This window comes from Mustela nivalis, assembly GCF_964662115.1.
Source record: "Mustela nivalis genome assembly, chromosome: 3".
Taxonomy (NCBI): Eukaryota; Metazoa; Chordata; class Mammalia; order Carnivora; family Mustelidae; genus Mustela; species Mustela nivalis.
The window spans coordinates 97,654,021-97,678,081 of NC_139022.1; the positions used below are offsets into that span (position 1 = coordinate 97,654,021).

Sequence of the window (24,061 nt, forward strand, 5' to 3'; positions counted from 1 at the left end):
TTAGCATATGGCAAGCAGGTGGACTTAAGTTTTCAAGGATCACCTTTATAAAATTTATCACTCTCTCAGTGTGATTAGAATGAAAAAGACGAAGCAGCCAAATGTTCAGAAAAAACATATAAATAGAATGGGGGTGCAGGCCTGTGAGGCGTCAAAATGTAAAAGACTGTGGATCATGGATCCTGATTCCAGCCTGTCTGGATACCTCTACTTGGATCCTTCCAATCCAGTCCCCCCACTTCTTTTTCTTTTTCTTTTTTTTTTTTTTTAAATTGTTTGACTGCAATTGTTATCTTTAACTTTTTAACAAGGTGTTTTTTACTAGGTGTTAACCTAAACGACACCCCGTTAACAGGCACATGAGTCTATCGAAAACATTCTGCCACCCCCACCAACCCAATATCCTTCAGGATTCTTCTCTCAAGTAGGGTTTGCATTTGGTTTGAGGGTTTGCATATGTGTATGTGTGTGTGCGTGCATGCAGAGGTGTATGCGTGTCTGTAGCACGGTTTCATCTAAGGTCATCCTTTCTTTGAAGAAAAGATTTATTTATTTATTTTAAGGGGAGAGAGAGAGAGAGAGAGAGAGAGAGCAAGAACAAGCAGGAGAGGCAGAGGGAGAGGGAGAGAGACTCTCAAGCAGACTGTGCTGAGCTGAGTCTGACCTAGGGCTTGATCTCAAGACCCTGAGCCAAAACCAATAGTCAGACACTTAACTTACTGTGCCATCCAGGCACCCCCATCCAAGGCATTCTTTGAACCCATATCTCATGAGTGCTTTCATCTATATGCAGGACACAGTGTGGACACTGGGGATACAGTGATGACTAAAAAGAGCCCCACTCCTGCTCAAGAAGCCTGGGGAGGATGGCCAATTAAACAGATAATCATAGCATAGTCTATAAGCCCAGTACTGGAGGTTGGCAGAAGCTCCTGAAAAGATGTCAGGAAAAGCTTTCTAGAAGAGATAAAGCCTGAGCTGATTCTTAAGGATTGTTGGGAGTTTCCCAGTATAAGAAAGGGGATGGAGCCTGGGTGCCTCAGCTGGTTGGGTGCCCGACTCTTGATTTTGGCTGAGGACATGATCTCAGAGTCCAGGTGGAGCCCTTTGTTGGCCTCTGCTCTCAACGTGGAGTCTGGTTGTCCCTCTCCCTCTGCTCCTCCCCTGCTCTTGTCCCTGCCCCCAACCCAGATGCCTCATAGTATGGGCATTTTTAACAGTATTCTTCCAGTCTATGAACATGGAATATCTTTCCATTTGTTTGTGTTATCTTCAGTTTCTTTCATCAGTTTTACGGTTTTCAGAGGCCAGGTCTTTCATCTCCTTGGTTAAGTTTATTCCCAGGTATTTTCTTCTTTTCAGTGCAATTGCAAATGAGATTGTTGTCTTAATTTCTCTTTCTGCTACTTTGTCATTTGTGTATAGAACACAACTGATTTTCAGTTCCTAATCTTGCTTTCCCTGCTGAAATCATTTTTAAACTTTAATTTTAATTAAGGTTGAACAGGAGATATGTGGGCTTTTATGATAATTGTTTTCCACATTGGCATTAGCGTTAAACCCTCATTACAACAGAACCATTGTTCTACTAACATCTGCTTATACATTACTTTCATTTGTGCTGTAGAGAATCCGTAGGAAATGTATAAACTAGGTAAGTGTCGATAACAAAATGTGTTCGTCTCTGCTAGCAGTGCGTTGGGATTTCATTTTTAAAATGGAGGCCATCGTAAATTATTCGTGAATGTGAAGTAATGAAAACAGGACTTGGTTACTTGTTAAAATATGCACTAGTTAATCGTGTATACCTTTTTGGGAGATCTCAGTGTACTGTGGTATAAGTCCAGAAAGTCTTCATAAAATTTGGTACATGATTTCAGCAGGGGAAGCAAGATTAGGAACTGCCCATGGGCTGGGTTGGGCAAGGGTTCTTCATTTTCCATCCATTCACTGTTATACAAACTTCCAACCTATTCTTTTAATCATTCCATGTCATAATGATATAAACCAGCAACACCTTGGGCGCCTGGGTGGCTCAGTGGGTTAAGCCACTGCCTTTGGCTCAGGTCATATCTCAGGGTCCTGGGATCGAGCCCCACGTCGGGCTCTCTGCTCGGCAGGGAACCTGCTTCCTCCTCTCTCTGTGCCTGCCTCTCTGCCTGCTTGTCATCTCTCTCTGTCAAATAAATAAATAAAATCTTTAAAAAAACAAAAATAAAAAACCAGCAACTCCTTTTAAATGAACCTCTCATCTTTCTTTCTTTCTTTTTTAAAAAGATTTTATTTGTTTATTTGACAGAGAGAGACACAAGAGGGAGGGAGGGGACACAAGCAGGGGGAGTGGGAGAGAGGTAAGCAGGCTTCCTGCCATGCAGGGAGCCCGATGCGGGGCTCCATCCCAGGAAAATGACCGGAGCCAAAGGTAGACGCCCAATGACTGAGCCACCCAGGTGCTCCTCACTCATCTTTCTATTTTATAAGACCTGTTCTCTCATGTTTCTTTTCTTTTTTTTTTTCTTTAACATTTTATTTATTTATTTGACAGAGATCACAAATAGGCAGAGAGGCAGGCAGAGAGAGGGGTGGGGAGAAGCAGGCTCCCTGCTGAGCAGAGATCCCGATGTGGGGCTCCATCCCAGCACCCTGAGGTCATGACCTGAGCCGAAGGCAGAGGCTTAACCCACTGAGCCACCCAGGTGCCTCTTCTCTCATGTTTCTGTTAGCATATTTCCTCCATTATTCTACTGACCCATTTTATAGATGAAGCAAGTAAAGCTCAGAAAGTTTTCACGCTGTTAATTCTAAAGTCAACCAATCTGAGATGAATTTGGAAAATCGAACAGCATTTCTCTATTTCAGTCTCTGGTTTTTGCTGCTGTATTCACGTCTTCAGTGAAAAATGGACTACGGGGACCTTCAAAACTGACCAAGCACTCTGATTGGGCCCAGGTCACCAATTGATCCCGGGTGTCCTGAGGTCAGAAATCCAGGGTTTCACTTGGGATTGGAGCACAGAAGTGCCCAGTCCAACAAAGAAGTGCACATTTATTGACATACCAGGGATATGCAAGAGGAGGCTCTTTTTCATTCAGTGGCTCCTTCGGAAATTTGCCCACAGATACCTGTGACTAGACCCTTAGGCACATGTTTCTGCCATTCCTCCTTCTCTGCAAAGGTGTGGAGCCAGAGGCTGATGAGGCCCCACAGCCCTGGAACATTTGCTGTGACTGACTATAGGAAACCAGAGGGGGAAAAAAAAACCCAAAAGACATGCAGCCAAAGTCCCTTCCTGGAGAGATTGGGGAAACCTGGAAAATATAAGCTGGAGTGGCCACCTTGCATTTGGGGGCTGGCTTGCTATTGCGAGCCTCCATCCAAGAGCGAGTCTCACATCTGTCTTCTGGGAGGGAGCTTCTGTGCTCCACGGGGTAGGAAGGTGGGGCGGGTTCTGAATCTAGTCCCGTGTGTTTCCTTTCAGTCCAAGGGTGAAACTGACTGCACTTAGCCACAGAGTCCCACAGCTCCGGTCAGGTTCTCACACAGGCTTTTAACACATGGTCTGTAGTTCTGGGATTCAATCTTGTGGTTTAGGGTGCACTGGGGCTGGAGTGGGAGTGGCCTGGGGAAGGAGGTAGTTCCCTGGAGAGAACTCACTGCTCTCTCAATTCTGAACAGTCACCAAAGATTGCTTTGGGAAAAAATAACCCTCATCTTTGAGACACAGAAGCCCCTACTCTTTAATGCCTAAATAAGTCAAGAATCTCCAAATGAGGGACGCCTGGGTGGCTCAGTTGGTGGAGCAGCTGCCTTCGGCTGAGGTCATGATCCCAGCATCCTGACATCAAGTCCCACATTGGGCTACTTGCTCGGCAGGGAGCCTGCTTCTCCCTCTGCCTCTGCTTACCACTCTGTCTGCCTGTGCTCTTGCTCTCTCTCTCTCTAACAAATAAATAAATTTTAAAAAATCTTAAAAAAAATAAAAAAAGAATCTCCAAATGATCTGATGTCAGAAATTCACATGCCTATACACCAAGCAGGTGGCATAAATAAACGTCAGCCAGCCCTTCTTCAAGGAAAAGGAAGCAGCAGATATAGCTAAGGGGAGAGTACGTGTTTTATCCAAAAAGCAGCTCGTTTTTTACTCTAGCTGATGGGCACCATTGTGTATCGGGGAGCCCAGAATGACCAAGTTTTCCAATTTTTTTAAAAAAGATTTATTTACTTATTTGAGAGAGAGAACATGAGAGAGAGAGGAGGGCAGAAGAAGAGGGAGAATATCTTCAAGCCGACTCCCACTGAGTACGGAGCCCACCGTGGGGCTCAGTCCCAGGACCCTGACTTGACTTGAGTTAAAACCAAGAGTCAGAGGCTCAAGTGACTGAGCCACCCAGGTGCTCCCCAAGTTTTCCAGTTTTTTTAAAGATATCTAAGTTTGAATGTGACATCTGTACCTTTTTTTTTTTTTTTTAAGATTTTATTGCTGGGCTTGATCCCAGGACCCTGGGATCATGACCTGAGCCGAAGGCAGAGGCTTTAACCCACTGAGCCACCCAAGCGCCCCACATCTGTACCTTTTAAAATATTGGCTAAGTAAAACAATATTATCCCACATATACATTCATTTAATACCAGCCTGACTTTGCACATTGGGTTTTCTGGGACACAGATTCTGGAAGAATAATATGCAGGGATTTATTAGGGATCAGCATCTGCACATGGGAAGGGAGGGGGAATTGTTGGGTACAACTGGGGAATTGTTGAGCTGTGATGTGGTCTAAAAGGCTTTAACTGACCTGATAGGCTTAGGAGTTGTTACCCTTTTGTAGTGAGGAGGCCAGGCCCTTATGCGCTCACATTAACCACTTATTGAATCAGGCTGCCCTTGGGGTGGGGATTGGGTTACCTGAGACAAGGGCAGTTTCCAGAAAGAACTGATTGCGCTGAAGGTTGAGAGCACCTGCAGGATAGAGTCCCCCTTCAATCCTGAAGGGGGCAGTGGGTGGGGAGGGAGGTGTCTGGGTAGACCTTCCAAGTGTCTACCACAGACACCTTGTTACACTGTTTACATTGACATTTTTGTGTAAGGCTTGGGATCCCCAACTCTAGAATCTGGGTGTGCCTCTTTTTTTCGGGGGTGGGGTGTGTCAGGGCCTTTTTCCCACAGCTGGTCTTAGAGCCTCAGTGATACTCATTATGGTCTTCTACTAGTCATTCTAGATTCTCCTCATTCTTAGCTAACGTCTTCACTGGTCCTGGTGGTTTACTTGGCATTGGGACATGGATGCAGATCATCACGCCCTTGTCAGGTTATGGCTGAGGTACTTGTCTATTTACTATCAAGACTGGGCAAGGTAGTTCCTAAAAGAACCCACGTGCACTGCAAGGGTGTCATACACACTCTTCCCTGCCTCCACTGTGTAACAGCATGGACCTTACCTCCTCTGGATAATCTGATAATCTTATGAGGTTGCTGATTGTCTTCCTTGCTTCCTTTAGTCCAGTGGGCCTAGGGAGACCTGAGTGCCCTATAGCAGCGGTAACTCAGAGTTCACTAGGACTTTTGCTCTGCCCCCTGGTGGAAAACGTTTCCCCTTTGGTGAAAAGATAGGAAATAGCCCAGAATTGCAGGGATGTGAAACAGGCATTTCCCATGTGGGTCCCTGGGAGTGATGATCAGAGGGGTCACTCTTGCTTCTTCCCCTTGGTTCTTGGACTCATGTAGTCTTATTTTTGGGACATTATGTACTTGATAAAGGGCACTGATTTAAAATGATAGTGCATCCTGGAGAATGGTGCCTTATCCTTGCAAGGAATCATCCCAGGATTCGTGCTTCTGTAGATTGTGCCTTCACTAGATCGTTCCCCCACATTTAGGATAGCAGCTTCTAGGTAGGGAGTATTTGATAGAACTACTGGATCCTGCAGTCATACGACCTTTCATACATCTAACTTGCTATTAAATAGACCCTTTAGTCTGATGGGATATTACGGAACCCATGCCAATGCCTCAAAGACTCCTTAGGGTTGAACTGAGGCTCCGGCAGCAGCAGAGGCATATCCATACCCAGAGTATGTGTTCATCTTTTTTCTTTTTTTCCCCCTAAGATTTATTTATTTATTTTGAGGGGGTGCTAACTCTCTAAAGTTCATGTGTCCTTTATGTACCCTCTAGAGCTCATGCGTCTTACCAAAGCCTCAACATACTTGTCACTTCTCGCTCATCTCATCAGTTTTGCATGATGTCATCCAAAGAGTGTACCAATAGGATGTTCTTTAAGATCTTGTCAGACTGCGTTATAACGGAGGGAAGGGCAATTAGAGCCCTGCTCAAGACTCTTCCTGTGTGCTGTCATCTATTTCAGCTGCATGCAAGCTGGTTTGCTTTGCTTTGCTGGCAGGGCTGGAAAAGAACTTCTTGGGTAGTTCAGTGGCTGTGTACCATGTACTTGAGGCCATGACAGTATGCTCTAGGAGAGTGTCAGAACACTCTCAATTTCGGCTCTTAATTGATTGAGTTGTGCATTAGGATTTGTCTGGCTTTTGTAGTATCCAGAGAAATGACTTAAATAACGATGTAATGGGGATTATCACCCCCATAGCATTTTGGTCTTTAAGGTCATTCTCTCAGGTTGCAGAAAATTTTTAATTTGCTATCTTGATTTAACATCTTGGGGTAAAGGCGGGAAACAGTTTTAGAGCCTTCTTCTTGATCTTTCAACCTGATTGCTGTTGTCCCACAGGCTAGGAAACCAGTGTGGAGGTATGCTAATTGCCATTTTTGTCCATTCCAATTAATCAATTGAGGTTTGTGAAAATGACCAGTAGGTTGATCTGTAAAGCTGGTGGGCCAAAGGTAAGCCTGAACTGGACCAGGAGTCCATTTATTACTTGGCCTCAGCATTTATTACTTGGACTCAAGTCTCTGGGTATCAGTGTCAACGGGGAACTTATATCCATCCACCCTCCTGATGTCACCTGTGTTGCCCATTCACAGATGATAGGGCTCTTGTCCCCACCTCTTATACAGAGTCAGCCGTGTAGACCTACCATCATGGTCTTATTTCTCACATGAGATTTCGCTCTCTCTGCCTGTTACTCCTCCATTTCCTTGTCCCCATTTACAATAAAATCCCTTGAAAGATGTGTCTATCTCAGATGTCTCCAATTTCCAATTTGATTGTCTCTTGGAAACACTCCAATCAGTTTTCACCCCCATGACTTCATTAGGACGGCACCATGCACACACACACAGTAGGTACTCAGGAATTATGACTTGAATAATTAAATATATGCCCCCCTAAAAAACTACTGTGAGGTAGCGGTTAAGATACTCATTTTACAGGTGCTCAGGTGAAGGCCCTCAGCACTAATTAATTCTCCTTTCTCATCTTCCTTCAATTTTCAGCAGCATTTAACAAAGTGAGTACATTCTTCTTTTTGAACTAATTTAGTTTCTTGACCTTCAGAACACTGTGCTCACATGGTGTACCTTCTGTCTCACTGATCACCGTCTCCACTCCTTTTCCTGGTTGCTCATTTCCCCTCAGGATGCTTACTTACCACAAAGCTGTCTGCCCTGTACCTCCACTCACTTCCTTGCTCATCTCCTCCAGCATTGTTAAGTAATACCTAGAGGCTGTCAACTCCCAAATTTGTGTCTGGCTAGATCATCCCTTAGATTTCCAATCTTGAATATCCACCTGCTTGTGCAACATTTTGCTTCTATATATATATATATATATATTTTTATTTTTATTAAACATTTTTTTTAAAAAGATTTTATTTATTTATTTGACAGAGAGATCACAAGTAGGCAGAGAGGCAGGCAGAGAGAGAGGGAAGCAGGCTCCCCGCTGAGCAGAGAGCCTGATGCAGGCCTCGATCCCAGGACCCTGAGATCATGACCTGAGCCAAAGGCAGAGGCTTTAATCCATTAAGACTTTATTTCTGATTTTTTGGAGAGATAGATAGATAGAGAGAGAGTGTGTATTCGAGCATGAGAGGGTAGGAGGGGCATCGGAAGAGGGAGAAGCAGATTCCCCACTCAGAAGAGAGCCTGTTATGGCCTCCATCCCAGGACTCTGAGATCATGACCCCAGCCAGAGGCAGATGCTTAAGTGACTGAGCCACCCAGGTGCCCCTTAACTTCAGTATTCAATAGGAATATCCACAGATGTATTCCTGATCTTCCCCCTCAATCCCATTCCTCTGACATTTTCCCCTGTCACATTGAGGTACACCTTCATCCTTTGAGTTGCTTAGGTCAACAAATTTAGTGTAATTTGCAGTTCCTTTTTTTTCTCACACCCTGGCCAAGTCCATCAGCAAATACTGTTGGCTTTACCTTGAGATATATCTAGTATGTGACCATTTCTCCCTGCTTCTACTGTTACCATTTGGTCCATGCTACCATCATCAAGCTATCATCATCTCACCTGACCTTCTGTGGTCTCTGTATGTAAAATTCCAGCCCAAATTCAAGACAACAGAATGACTTTCACCTTCCCACTCCTGGTTTATTTATCCTCAGTGCACTTCCCGCCATTTTAAACATCATGTATTCTCATTTTTAACCCTTTACTTGTCCCTTTCCTAAAATTTTTAGTAAGCTTCAAGAGGGCATGGATTTTTGTCTGCTTTATTCAAATATTTGAATTCCTAATGTCTAGCTGCCCACAGTATGTGCTCAATAAATAAAAGTAAATAAATAAGTAAATATGGACCAAGGTCCCTCTATTTCCAAATCCAGATCCTTAAATAACGTACCATGCTTGGTCCCTACTTTCCCTCAAAACCCAGTATCAATCGTTTTTTAATTCTTTAAATTAACACAAGGCTGCCAGTGTTCTCTTACACTTTGATGGCAGCTCCTTTCAAAGTCATAGCTCTCTAATCAGTGCTCAGGTACCAAATCTATTCTACTGAGTTTTTCTTTGGCCCATATGTCGCCTTAGAATTTTGTGACTCTATCATATTAGCAAAGGGATTTCCTTACCTGCCTAAATTCACCTGCTGTGAAATCTGAAATCAGGAAATGCTAAGAAGTCTTAGAGAAGCAAAAATAGATATTCTTTTTATTTATTTATTTATTTTTAATTTTTTTAAAAAAGAGTTTTTTTTAAAAAGATTTTATTTACTTATTTGACAGAGATCACAAGTAGGCAGAGAGGCAGGCAAAGAAAGAGAGGGGGAAGCAGGCTCCTCACTGAGCAGAGAGCCCGATGTGGGGCTTGATCCCAGGACCCTGAGATTGTGACCTGAGCCACTGAGCTACCCAGGCACCCCTAGATATTAAAACAAAATATTTTATCTTTTATTTGAGAGAGAGAGAGCTCACAAGCAGGGGTAGGGACAGAGGAAGAGGGAGAAGAAGACTCCTGGCTGAGCAGGGAGCCTGATGTGGGTTCTTGATCCCATGACTCTGGGCTCACACCCTGAACTGAAAGCAGAAGCTTACCAACTGAGAGATCCAGGTGCCCCAAATATAGATATTCTAAAATCTAGATTCTATCACATACCCTTTAGTTGTAGGAACATGCTTATTCCAGGTACTTCCTTTTTCTTCAGACACAATTTAAAAAATTCGTATAGTCACTCACCTAATAATTATTGAGCAATTTCTATGGGCAGAGCCCTCTTTCCCACACTAAGGATACAGCTATAAATAAAACCATCACATTCTCTGCCCTCAAGAAGCTTACATTCCAATGATAGGGAGAAAGATAATACTCAATGATAGTTGACTATACGTATGGTGAAAAGTACCATGAAGATAGAGCAGACATGGAAGGGCACCAAGTACCTTATTTTTGAATAAGGGTATAAGGTAAACTTCATGGGATCTGGGGCATTGTTATTGTTATTCACCTCTTATAACACTAGCACCTGCAAACTAATAGTATGTAGTAAGTACAAGGTAAATATTGTGTGAATATTGTGAGACTGAATGAATGAAGGATAGAGAGACCCAGTGAAGTGGTTATTGCAACAGTCCACGTTGAGATGTGATGGCGTCAGGCACAGGAATAAGCTTTGCAGATTAAAAGGTCATATTGTTGAGTACAACTTTGTAACAGTTTGATGTCCTTTATTGAAGGGCAAACAATTGAGGGAGTTCAGTACTTCACAAGTATTGGAGCACACTTTCTGAGAGATTTGGGGCAAGAGAGAGTTTTACAGAGTTAGAAGAAGCAACAGGGCATGATTGGTGAGGGATTTCCTTATAATACTAGCAGGTCCTACTTTTTAGGGTAAAATGAGCTAGCTAAGCTAAGTTGGAAGATTGTGATTCACATCTGTTAGGTTTCTGGTAAGTGGAGCCTGACTTGGGTTTAGATTTGTGACATGGTCCCAGTGACTGGAGCCACCTCTGTTTTGTGGGTTTCAATACATGAATTAACTTCATCAATCTGGATATAGTTAAGAAACAGAACCAATAACATTTCCTGAAAGATTGGATATGGAGTGTAAATTGGATGGATTGAAGGAGAGGAGTCATGGTCAAGGTTGATGCCATGCCTTTGGCCAGAACAACTAGAATAAAGTAGCTTTGATTGAGGTGTGGAAGTATACCAATGTGGTAGGTTTGGTGGCCAAAATTAAGTTTCTTTGGGACCATAAATTAAATCTCTCTATGTCTCCTTTCCCTTTCTCATAGTTTCCTGAGATACCTAAAGCCAAGCACTGCTGTGTATCCAAGGAAAACCATTCAGAGTCATTCTACTGTGGAAAACATCCGTGCTGATTTCACTTCTCACTCTCTTGGCCAGACACAGAGGCATCCTGTGTTGATGGCTGCCTTTCTTTTTCAAAGAAAGGCCCAGCCAAAGAAGGCTTTTTCCTTCAAACTCATCTTGGACGCTTTCTTTTTATTTAAGAAAGAAAAAGATGATTGAGGGGACAAAAGAGGGGAAAAAATAGTGTTTGTCGTACATTTCTGATTGTGGCAACAGCTTGAACCGATTAGCTGGTTATTATGCATTCCTGTGCATGGCTTGACACTGGAGTCCGATCTGGAGAAATACATCATGAGTCCTATTCTCCATGGCCTCTAGCATGCAAACCTGACCTCAAAGAGTTTAGCCCCAAGTCTTCTAATTTGAAACAACACACACACACACACACACATACACACACATATGATAAAAAGCATGGTTGGTAGAAATCTATTTAGTAGAGAGTATTCTGGATTATAATGACAGGAACAGAGGACCTAAATAGGGTGCAAGAAAGGGAAAGAAACCCATAGTATTAAAAAAGAAAAAAAGGCAGTGGTATTTTTTTAGGATTGTAAATATCCCTACATATATTTTGCTTTTCTTAAGAACTTGCAAGATCCCTTCCAGCAAGTTTGGGACACATCTTTGGGAAAGATACAGAGAGAGCTCTGCGGGGTTTCATAGTATGTAGTCAATTCTCTTTTTACCCTGTTCTAAATATAATCCTGCTCATTTGCATGCCAATCCCCAGAATGCTTTGTAATTTCACAACTCTTGGCTAGTGGTCTCAGCATAAGAACAAAGCAAAATGTTTGGGGCGTGACTCTGGCCCTAAACCCTGCTCAGGCGTTGCAAAAGAGTACAGGGAGGTGACTTGGCCTGACATTCATCCTTCTAGCCAGAGTATCGCAGAAATAAAGTGGAGGTCGCTGTGGACTTTTCCTGGGAAGACTGCTTTCGGTCTACTTACCCATGAATAACTAGAAGCTTGGATTAACTCACTTGAGAGGAAGGAGTGTTTCAGGGAGCTTAGCCTCCTTTCCAGTATGTGCCCAGGGTGGTTCATTTTAGGGTTTTGGAAAGCCCAAGCTGGAGTATTCTGTTCCTATTCTGGTGGATGCTTTATATAGTTCTTCTACTGCAGAAAAGGCCTTCAATTTAATGCAAAGATGGCTAGAACTGTGGTCAGTGGCCTGCCTTACAGAAATATGAATTTAAGATTCTTAACACAGACCTAGTTGTGCATAGTGACACCTACAGAATACTTAGTAGGCCATTAGCAATGACAACTGGGGAGTGGGGATGGTGTGAGACTCATCGTCAAAAAGGGCTTTTACAATTTTTGCAAAGTGAGCCATTTTTGTTATTTAGATGGCATGTTTGGAATCATTTTCAAGGAGACCTGAGGGATCTCCTGCACCAGGACCACCAGGTAAGCCTCACACGTAAAAGCCCCTCCAAATAGGTCTTCCTTGGCCATTTCATTTTAGTGAGTAGCCAAAGGACAGTATATTCCAGTACTAAAAGGCCATGTGTTTGCTCCCAATGACACACTGACTTTGGACTCTCCCCTCTGTCTAAAGTAAACTCGGGATTTTCAGCAGTGCCCACGGTTCACTGCCCAGAGGAAGCAACAGTAGTGCTCCTCACACATCCATGGCTGCACACCAGCAATGTGCCGGGGCTAGGTGTTTTCTACTCTTGACTCACAGAGCAGCATCAATGCACGCTCACCGATTCTGAGCGCCAGGCAGCGGAGTCCCTGTACAACGTATTATTTCGACACTATTTCGATACAGAGAACAGTGGCCGGTAACTGACACTGAGTCCCTTTCAAGCCGGTGAGAGCAAGCAAGGCCGGTGTCTTCCACATTTTCCGACACGCAGCGCCAGGATCTCAGGAGAGCCACGGGCCGGCCGGGCGGCACCCAGGGCGAGCAGGTCTAGGTTTTGCTTGCGGCCTCCGCGGCGGGTTTACACGCGCAGTGGCCGGCAGAGGCGGCGTGCCGCCCTGCGCTGTAACAAAGACAGCGCTGCCGTCCGCAGCCCGCGTGGAGGCGGAGGGGAGCGGGCTCCGGGAGGACAGTCGGGAGCCCTTCCCCGCCCGAAATGCGGGTCGGGAGGGTGGGAAACCGGAGCCGCGGGCTGGCCGCGGGCGTGGGCGCTTCCCGGGGCTCGGCCCGCGAGGCCAGGGGCGCGACGCTCGCGCTCCTCCTCCTCCACCCGGGACTGCAGCATCCCCGCCCCGAAAAGTCCCTCGCGCCCCCTGGTGGCTGTGGGCCGGCTGGCTCCGCAGCACTCGTAAGTCACAAAAAAAAGGAAGAAGAAGAAAAAGTGGGTGAGGCAGATGCAAAGAGGAAAATCAATAGGGATAAGAGAGAAGAGGGAGGAGTCGCGGAGCAGCCATTCTGGTCTTACGGGGTCCCAGCTGGCACGGCAAAAGAAAAAAAAAAAAAAGGCCCGGGCGTGAACGCGAGTGGAGGAGGGTGTGTGTGGCGGGGGGGTCGGGGGTGAAAGGGGGGACCGGGGAGATTTACTATTGTCTCTGGCAGCCGCCGCGGGAGCCCGGGAGGGGGGCGGAGGCGAGAGGAGGCGGCGGCTGCGGCCAGCGCACCACTTGCTCCACCTGATCTCCGGCGCTGCGCGCTGAGGAAGGCGCGGGCAGGCAGGAGCAGGAGCAGGAGCAGACGAAGGAGGGAGGGAGGCAGCTGCTGCAGCCACCGCCGCCACCATGTCTTACCAAGGCAAGAAGAACATCCCGCGGATCACGGTGAGTGGGGCGCCGGGCGCCGCCGCCTGCGTCTTTCGCTCGCTCGCTGCTAGCTGCGCCGCGGGCGGGGCGCCCTGGATCCCGCCGGCTTCCCTGGTCCGGTCCCCGGGGAGGGACGGGGACCCGGGGTCCCGGGGGTGGAGAGCGGCGGTCAGTCCAGCCGGCGCGCCGGGCGCCACCCAGACGGAGCGACCCTGGCGTTTGGGGAAAACAAAACAAAGAGGAAACCCAAAGAGTGGCGCGGAGAACTTTGGATTACGTCTCCTCTTTTCCCCCCAGCCGGTAGTTTCCAAATAACACAGGGCTTGGGGCCCTCCCTGGACCCCCGCGCCTCCCGGGATGTCAGTGTGCGCTGCCCCAGGCAGGGTGTGCTTTTTGTTTTAGGTTCCTTTTGGCCAGGCGGGGTATGGAGAGATGACACCTTTCCCCAGGGGTGCCTGGGAGCAGGACCGCGCCCCTCTCCTAGCTCCAACCCGGTGGCTTTGCCTCCCGCGCCGCGAGGGTGGTAGGGTATCTGGACCTTGGGTTTTTACCTTGTCCCCTTCTTGCCTGTATTCACCCCGTTCATATTTCGGTACGTCATATTCCGGGCTGGACAACTAATGTGGCTGTAGCGGGAATCGACCAACTTCCCCCCCCCCCCCATGCATTGTACATTTTTCATGTCATTTCCACCCCTCCTCAGCCCAAGAAAAGGCTGAGTTTTAAGAGCAGATTTTAGTTTTGGGGTCGTAGGCGCACGCTGTGTGCCTTGCACGTCCAACTGCCATTGTGTGCAAGAGCGAGCCACCCGCTGCGAGCGGATGTCAAATGCCCTAGGCTCTTGGGGTGGAGAGGGGACGTGCTATTATCAGGTACAGAAGCCGCATCTTCACCAGAGTCCCTCTTAGGGACACAATGCCGCATCCCGGCTCAGGGCTTCTTTTGGGATGCGCTGAAATGATGCCCCTGAATGGAAGGGGCAGACAACAGGCTGGGATGGGCATTACCAAAAAAGAGGGTGGTGGTGGTGGTGGGGGCAAAATAATAATAACAGAAAACACTGACATTTGTTCTAGCATGAAGCAGTGTGGTTGTGCTTTGTCTGTAGTGAATGGTGTGTGTGTGTGTGTAGTGTGTGTGTGTGTGTGTGTGTGTGTGTGTATAGTGGGGGAATGGGTGGCTACTCCATCTTTGCAAGGCGAACAAAGGAAGTGATCAACTGGCCCCTGGGAGGCTCTGCAGCTGCCCTAGGGCAGAGCTGTACCTGCTACTACAGTCAGTTTGCCCGGATCCACCAGATTTTGCTGTGGGCACGAGTCTGCTTGCACTTGCCCTGCTGTGTTTAGAACGCCCTGTGTGCTCGAGATTGCCAGTGCAGGACCCTACCTCTCTGTAGGCAGGTGGAAGCTGTTCTTGGCTCCAGTGCCCTCTATTCCCAAGTGGTTTTGCTTTCATTGAAGCATGCTATCTTTTTCACACACCTGAGCTTCACCCCACACAAGGGCACCCCACCCCTCACTGCCATCCACCTGGTCTTAGGGAATAAACACTGCTTAGGAGAAAGAGTGGTGGGGTGGATAGGGATCCTTTTGCCAGGGGAAGGTGTCAGGTGTAAACATATCCTCCTTTATCACTGTATGGTATCATTGACTTTACCTTATTGAAGAAACATTGTGGATCTTTTACGATGATGTTACTTTGTCCGGACCAGTTGTCTTTGCAGAGAACTGTGGATGGGATCATTTAAAAAAAAAAAAAAAAAAAAAAAAAAAAAAAAAAAGAAAGAAAAGAAAAAAGAAAAAGAAAAGAAAAGAAAAGAAAAAAAAAAACGGGACAAAAGCTCAATTTTGACACTCTTTCCCTCAGTGAGGGGGGATGAACCCCAGCTCTCATGGTGTTCCATGTGTTTAGCAGGCTGCTTGCTTGCCTTACCTCTATGTACATTTGCCAGTTCTCCTGTTTGGGATAAGCAGAGAAAAGGTCATTTATTTATTTTTTTCTTTCTAGTCCGAAGACTGCAAGGTTCTTCTTAAGGACTCAGTGTATGCTTGGCATTGGGGGCCACGCCCATCCTTATAGGTATCCCTGAGGCTACCTTGCAGGAGGGCTACAGAAATTTAGCCCTGATTGAGAACTTGCCTTCAAAGCCCCCATAAATGTGGCTGTGCCCTAATCCTGGGGCCAGGTTTGCAAGGGTTTCCCTTTTGTTCTTGTCTGGATGCTCTTCCCTGGGGTGCTTCCTTCATTTTCAGCGCGGCTTCCATCCTTTCTCTCTGTGCATGGGGCGTGGTGCTGCATAGCTGTCTCTGCCTTGAAGCTGGGGCTGTGTGTCTCCAGCAGCTGTGACAAGAATGGACAGTGGTTGTGAATTTCTTCAAGTCAGGCTACCTTGTAGTTATATTGTTGCAGGGGGGCTGGGGTGGGGAGGGAGAAGAGGAGCATGGTGGGGGCTGGGGGTGGGTATTGGTCTTTGGGGGCAAGGAATCCATTTATAGGTTTTTCTTCAGGCTTTGTGTTGTATTTCTGTGAACAAGGGTCCTATTTTAGAGTCAATTATTTTTGCATGTTTGTGGGTCTATAGATGATTATACTTATCTTCATAATGTAAAGGCTGAAATAATCTTCCTAGGTATAATGAAAAACATTAAAATATGGATACAGATATACACATATAGGATGTTGTGAAAGATCTAAATGTGACATATATCCCCTACTGTCAATTCCGGCATATTTTTTTAAGTGTTAAGATTGTGGCATTAGAATTAAGTTTTCTAGCTTTGCTGTATTCCTTTCTGTGAAGACTGCCCCACCCAGTAGCTAAAATGTCACTAGAATCTGAGGACTGATGGGGGCAGTCTTTCTTGCTGGCTATCCTTTGCCTCCCTGGACACCACCCTCTTCCTCTGCCACAATTTGTACCTCCACCCGACCCCCCCCAATGCCCATAAGGCTTTGTTTGTTTTTGTTTTTCCTGCCACCTCTTTTTGCTGCCCTCCTGGGATCAAAGCCTTCTTATACCTGTGGTTTCTTGGAGAGAAGGGTTTCTGCTGTTGGTAGAATTGGCTGGGGCTTTCTCTGCCAGGGACTTCAGGCCTCCCTCCCATCTTATTGTTCTTTCTCAGGTTGTCCACGTGCACGACCCGTCTGGTCTACCTCGATACTAGCCCTTGCTTCTAAATGGCGGGCTCGCAGCTCAGGCTGGTTCAGCCGATCAGAGCAAGGACCTCGTGCTGCCCTTCACCTCCGTCTCCACTGCCTAGCATGGTCCCTAGCACATAGAGGTCTCGTGGTTATCAGTTCAATCAATAAATGAATTAAAAATTGTTCCTAATAAGAAGAGCTCGTGCCTAGTGAGTGTTTATTTTGTGGCAGGTATTGTGCCGTGTGCCTTACCTCCATTGTCTCGTTTTGATCCTTGACTCAACACTGAGAGGTACTATAGTCCTCCGCCTTTTATAGATCCAAAACAAAACAAAACAAAAACCAAAAAAACCCCCAACCCCCTGGAAAATCAAATGCCTTTGCCCAGGATCAGAGACTGAGTACGTGTTAGAGGCAGGTCTGAAACCTGGACACCTGCTTGAAGTCAAGCATGCCCCTCCCCCCACACACATTCTTTTTGGTGTTTCTGCTTCTACCATCACTATTACTTGGTGTTAGTAAGGCAAATGGTATAGGGGTGAAAGACCCTTCCCCCAGTTGTTAACTAATTAACCGCTCTCTTGCACTCTCTGAGTAGTCCTGGTAGGATCTGGGAAGTGTATTTTGCCTGACACTGTCAACAGATCCCTTAACATGGGTCTCTTTCTTCTTGTATTCAATAAATATCAATAACACTTTTGCGGACAGTAGCATATCAGTTCTGCAGGTGGAAGGTTAGAATAGTTACAGTCCTTGTTTCCCTCTTGCATGCTACTGCTTGAAGCTGATGGCAGGATGGGAGAATCCAACAGTCGGGTTCTATGGCTATATATGTATTCTCTTGCCAGAGTCTCTGCAAAAGCCCATTTGAAGGAAACTGAAGCACAGAGAGGTGAAGTTAGTTATCCAGAGTTAGCCAGCGAGAATTTGGGGGCAGAGCTGGAAATAAACCCAGGGTTTCCTGTCCTGGAACAGTTGCTGCCTTCCAGAGGCTCATGCAGCAGAGATTCAGAAGGTGTGGATAAAGAGTCCCAGAATTCTCTCTGGGAGACACATCACAGAGAATTGGCTTTCTGCAAACGGTAATTGGATTTCCGTAAATATTATCTTGCCGATAATGCATTTTGGCCTCATTGGAGGCTGGGTTGATGTGATGTTTGGGAATTCACAGAATCCCCATCTGCAGGCAGGAACAGAGCCTGGAGAGTTCTTTCCTGGGTATATAGTCAGGGTGCTGTGGTCTTGTTTGAAAGGTATGATTGTGAGTGTTGTGGGTGCCCTGGGAAGGTTTTATTCCCAAGGTGAAGGGAATGGACCTTATGAAATACAACAAAGCTGGGGGGCTAGAACCAGCCGAGAACTTGGAGGCGGTACAAGTCCAACTCTGCTCCTACCTATGTGCTTTCTTCTTGTTTCAAGAGGTGTCACTTGGGGCCAGGAGCAAGTGTTAGTAGATGGAAGATTAGCGTTTAGGAGATTGAAAGAAAGGAAGTCACCCACAGTCGGCTTTATCTGTGTAAGGCATCTTGGTAGGGAAATTCCAGAGTAAAAGACGGAGGGAAAGTTAGGAATGGAAATCATCTTAGAAGTCTGATCATGGAAATCTCAGCCAGGCTGTGCCTGGGGTGTTCATTTGTTACTTTATATTTTGACCTGCTATGTGGCGATTCTCAGCCAGGTTATTCCTCTTTCTTTTCTTCCTTTTTTAAAAAGATTTTTTAAAATTTATTTGAGGGGGTTAGAGAGAGGGAGAGAATCCCAAGCAGACTCCGAGCCGAGTGTGGAGCCTGACACAGGGCTCAGTCGCACAACCCTGAGATGATGACCTGAGTCGAAAACTCAACTGACTGAGCCACCCAGGCACTGCTGGGTTAATTCTCTTTCTGAAATAGGAGCAAAGCATCTCAGCTGTATAAAGGGCTCTGCCTATTAGTAGCTGTATTGGAGCTGGCTGGGCATTTGGGGGAATTCTAGAGGAATAGATTTTTCTCAGAGAATTCCAGTCTTTGTGGTAGAACTGTCAGCTTATAAATGAAAATATTTCCGCTTATCTCCCTGGGCTGTTGAAAGGCCCAAATGAGGAGAGTGACTCTGAAAGTGGCCTCTGAACCCCGAGGTCTTCAAAGTAGTAAAGGCTGATTTATTTATGAAATCTCAGCTATTCTGGAATGTGGAAATTTGTGAAGGGGAAGACATGATAAAATCTGGCGTAGAAAGAGGCTACTTATGAAACTATTTTTTGAATACAAGTTTTCAAAAACAAAAATCAATGCAACGTTATGTAAAAGTTTTTGTTATTTTTTTTTTTCTTGCTTCAGTTATGTTTCAGTGTTCCTCAAAATTAGGCTTCTTAGAGGTCATTAGACTGCCTTTGGTCTTTGGTCATTAGACTGCCTTTGGACTTCCCCTTATCCTAAATATAGCACATTTTTCTTATTTGGTTGTGCTAGATTGTTTTTCAGTCCTAATTAACTTGTAAAATAATGTGACACAGATCATGAATACATTTTCTGGCAGGTTCTTCACGACTCCCTGTTCAGTAGCTTTTCCTCTGCCCCTTCTCCTTCACTGAAAAATCAAAAAGCAAAAAACAAACAAACAAAAAACACTGAATTTGAAAAAGAACAACTACCCCCCATGTCCTAATGGGCCCTCTGTTCTTTACCTGTTGATATATTTCATTTGCTTTTGCTTATTACATTTGAAAAGTTACAGAATGTTTACACCAGTAGGGATGTCTCCCTAGGATATAAATCTGCCCCTCTTCGATTAAATCAATTGCTCCTAATCATAAGGGGACTGGAAGTTTGCGTATGTCATCGCCTCCTCTGATTAATGTTAACAGGAATAGCCTGACCGGCTCCATAGTTATTCCCGCCTCAAATCAGTGCTCTGTTTTACCTTTTCTCCCATTCTCCATAGGCCTTTCAGAAACAAAAAAGAAAGATCCTGGATAACCCAGAGACACAGGCTCTTTTCTATTTTCACACTCTTCTGTTAAATTTCTCTCTCATCAGACTCAGTCTATGTCTATTTCAATCTCTGAAATAGACCCAAAACACCATGTAGTAGAATAGGATGAGCCCTTCAACCTGGCCTCTTTGTTTGGCCCTAGTCTCTATGCGGAGTCTACTTACAAAAACAAGTTCTCTTGGGGTGCCTGGGCCGCTCATCAGTTAAGCCTCTGACCCTTGATTTCTGGCTTAGGTCGTGAGCTCCGGGCCACGGGATGGAGCCCTGTCTCTATCTCTGCACTCAGGGCGAAGTCTGCTTGTCCCTCTCCCTCTGCTCTAACCCCTGCTTGCTTATGCTTGCACTCTCTCTCCAATAAATAAATACATAGGAAACCAACTTCTCTCGAGGAGCTTTCTTCTGTTAATTAGATTGTAGGGGTCTCGGTGGTCAGAAAGATGGGACTAAGCATAGTGGAGCTGTTAAGCGACCATTTATTGATAGGCTCTGTGGATGACCTCACTTGACTCATATCTCCTGTAGCCGCAATGAAATAAACACCATTTTTGCACTCTGGATAGAGGCTCCAAGAGTTTTAGTAACTAGACTAAAGTCATGCAGTTGAAAAACCAAGATCCTGGGATTGATCCCTCCAGAGGTGAGCTAGTTTTCTAGGCAGGAAAGCCATCATTCCCTATCCACAGGTGGTTTTCCCTTCCCCATCGCCTCCAGCTGTCCTCACCTGTTAGCTCACAACATCGGGTCAGGGTTCACTGGATGGAAGGAGTGGGGATGATCTGGCCAAACCTATCACATCACCATTGGAACAACAACGGAGCGTATGTCCTCCCAACAGTGGTTCATGCTTTGCCTTGCCAGCTGTCTGAGTTAGCTTCTGGCTTTTGCCCAGACGCATGTATGAGTGCTGGGTGGAAAAGCAGATACTGTTTTCCTGCCCAAGGCCCCTTCACACTCTCTGTCCCTGTCTGCTTCCCAGACTTGGAAGGAGCCAAGTTCCCCGTTCCCATTCCATCAGAGAAATACAGGACATATCCAGCGCTCCAAGCTGGATGGGGGAGCTTGACTTTAGAATAGTTCAGGACCCTATTTGGGACATCTGGGATTCAAGGACACATTTCTCGTGACTTAATTAGTCTCTTTTTTCCTTGGAAGCACTGGATGATGAAATATGTGGGATAAAGTGAGATTTTATTTTTTGAGGGAAGAGTTTTGCTGGCTAGTAGAGCAGAGGAGCCCTCTTGTATTTTGACACAGGGAAAGACAGCCCTGGATGGAGTGTTAGCATGTTGTGGTTCAGGCCTGGCCTCACCTCTAATTTGCGCATGACTTTGGGCAAACCCTGATCATCCCTCTCAGTTCTTCATCAGTCAAATGACGGCATGAACTAAATGATCCCCAAAGTCCCTGTCAGTGCACATGACCTTATGAGACTTCATTGTGCCTTCTCTTTTTTCCTGAGATCATGGTCAGCCCTCTGCACTGTGTTCCGAATTTAGAGAAGAGTCATAAGCAAAGGGAATGCAGTGAGAAGAAAATCAGAGCAGCCCTTGTTGGTTTAGATTCAGCAGGACTGGCCCAAATCTGTGTTGGGTTTAAGGGTCTTTGGTTGCCTTTTACACTTAAAATCCCAGCCTTTTTCTCATTCAGAGGGTAGGTTTGGTTAATAGACTCTATACAGGAGAGGAATAGAACAATGATGTCCTTTTCTTAGCAGAACTTTGGTATCAATGCAAATGCATATTATTAAAATGAGACCATGATTCCTTTGCTGGCACGAATAATTTCTCTTTTGGCGAAGACTACCATTAATAAGGGCACAAAGTTGACAAATTGACCAAATTACACTGGTCAATCGACTAGGTAGACCAACAGAAAACAGCTCCAAGTCTGTCTATGCTCTGCTAAGCTCTTTTCAGTTGCTCTTGCTATATTTTAAGTGTGGTGGCTGCCATCCAATGGAAATAACCCCTCCCCAAAAGCCAAATAGTGCCACGGACACCTCAGGAGGTAGGGATGGTTTGGGTTTTGTTACCACTGAATCTGCAGCACTTAGTCTTTGCTTGGCACATATTAAGCCCTCTAAATATTTGTTGAATGAATGGGTGCATTTAACACTTGGGTTGCAGGAATAATCAAGCTAGAAGATGATCAGAACATGCATACAGTTGTGCTTGTACATCATCCTCCCTTTCACTGGCAGCTTTCTTTCTTGAATATTAACTTTTAAGAGAGAAGGCCTGGTTCTAAGAAACCAGGAGAGGATCCACAAGCCAAGAGAAACAGGACAGAACATCAGCAGAACGAGCAGAGTCAACTGTGCTCCCGGACCTGACTGGGGTTGACCGAGCCTGGCCCTCATTTGTACTTCTGTCTTCGTAGACCTCTCTTCCTCCCCCTTCTTCCAAATACTACATCTGACCCCATTCTCAGCCTGTTTCAGGGCTTACCTGAGTACTTCTTCCTTGCAAACAGACCCACTGTTTCTCTTCCAAGAAATGATTTAAGAGAAAGAGAACTTTATGCCTCCCTTCAAATAGAGAAGACTGTCACTATGACTTTGTGAACAAGGATCCAACAAAGATCTAAACTGAGGCCTTTCTGCCTTTGCATAGAAACCACAAGCCAGTGGAGTTCTTAGCAGCAGTTAGATAGGGCAGTCTGCATTTGTACAGAAAACCCACCTTTTAGAAAGCTTGGTGAAGGAGCCGTGCCTAGGTCTTCTTTGCTTCCCTATGAGGGTTGGTCATTTAAATGGAATATTTTTATGCTTGTGTGTATGTGTGTTTACACAAAGATTTTTAGTCCCTCCGCTGCATCTGTCAGCTTTCTCTGGGCTTATATTCATGTTATTTCTGAGCTATTTCTGTTATTAGCATTTATTCTGAAGTTCATTTTTCGCTTTGAAGGTGAAGACAGTTACACTTCAAGCACATTTTATCAAGTTCATCCCTGGCTGTAAACCATGCGGTTTATGGTCCCAATAATCTTTGGGTAGTAATAGTCCCTAGATCCTTTTAAAAGGGGCATTTATAAGGGAAGACAAAATGAAGAATTAAAGTCTATTTAGGGAACCTAACACTTCAGGTCAGAAAGTGTGTGAAATACTTTATGTATTAGAAAATGTCATGTATGACATAATCAAATAGCATTTGGCTCTTTTTCCCCCAAGAATTCATTCATTCATTCATTCATTCATTCATAGAAAGCAACAGAGGGAGAAGTAGACTCTCCACTGAGCAGGGAGCCTGATGTGGGGCTCCATCCCAGGACCTTGGTATCATGACCTGAGCTGAAGGCAGATACTTAACTGACGGAGCCACCCAGGCACCCCAAGGCTCTTTTTTGATGGTCAAACAAGTATTGACCATTGGCTCTGGACCTGACAATGTGACACTTGTCTCTGGAGCCTCTAGTCTGGAACACAGAGGGAAAATTAGATTACTACAACAACTCCTCCTCCTCCTAGCAATAACAAATGTTTTTTGTATCCTATGTGGAGTGTTTTTATTCATTACTTCATGTGATCCTCAGAACTGTTCAGTTAGGTAGATGGATTTCCAAATTGGTCTTCCCATTTCACTGTGGAGAAAACTTAGATCAGAAAATTTGCCTCAAATCATGTATACCTTCAGTGATGGAACCAAAATTCGAACTGACTCAGCCCACATTCTCAACTGCTAGGTGAAGCTACCTTAAATCTATCGTTTTTTTTATCCCTCCCACCTCCAGGGACACGAGATACTCGTTCAGATTGGAATTCACTTAATTCAGGCCCAGGGTGAAGCCTTTCCCTACACCTCTTTCCTATGAAACGTGAATAGTTGAGGCGCAGGGAACAGCCATTTGCTGCTCTCCTCTGCATGAGCGCTGCCTGGTTCTGGAAGCTCTCCAGCCTTCCCACTCCGGGTAGCCTCACTTCTCAGTACGTCCAGAGAGGCTCCATACCATGGTACATCCATGCTTGCCATGGAGGAGGCCACCACTCTTAGCAAAAAAGACTACTTTGCATTGAATTAACAAAATGCCAATGAGGGTTTCCTCTTAACGTGGATTTGAACGAATCCTTCTCATCCCATACCCCACAGGACATTCCCTAGCTTCTCAATAAACCCAAAGCAAGATTCTGCTGAGATTTTGATTAAATGTAGCTCTGTGATAGAGTCAGAATTCCCTTAGAGAGTATTTTAGTCTAGACTTCCCTTACAGAGGAAGAAAACAGAGACAGAGACACAAGTGGGGTTGAATGAATTAGGGCTTCTATGTGGTTTACTGTAGGACACTGAGATTTTTAAAATTAAGTAGGAATTTTTTTCCTCCAAATATAAAAAAACAGCATGAGGGTTATAGAAAAATCTACCCAAATAAATCAAATGAGGACAATACAAATAAGCTATGGTGAAATTAATCAGGGACAGCCCTTGTAAATTTTATGAATATATCCATTTAGAACTTTTTCTTAAGACTGTATATGCCATTT

The 24,061-nt window shown here is 45.3% G+C and overlaps 1 protein-coding gene across 2 annotated transcripts in view; it reads left to right on the plus strand.

Annotated features, from left to right (window-relative positions):
- Positions 1-12,515: 12,515 nt before the first annotated feature.
- DPYSL3 (dihydropyrimidinase like 3) overlaps positions 12,516-24,061 on the plus strand; it is a 61,948-nt gene continuing 50,402 nt past the window's right edge. Inside the window, exons 1-2 of one of the 2 annotated variants that reach the window (XM_082724291.1) lie at positions 12,516-12,559; positions 13,271-13,488. In XM_082724291.1, the coding sequence (XP_082580417.1) occupies positions 13,450-13,488 (39 nt within the window). In that variant the 5' untranslated portion in view covers positions 12,516-12,559; positions 13,271-13,449. Of the gene's footprint in view, positions 12,560-13,095; positions 13,489-24,061 lie in introns of those variants that run through there. The other variant, XM_082724290.1, reaches the window with a different exon arrangement.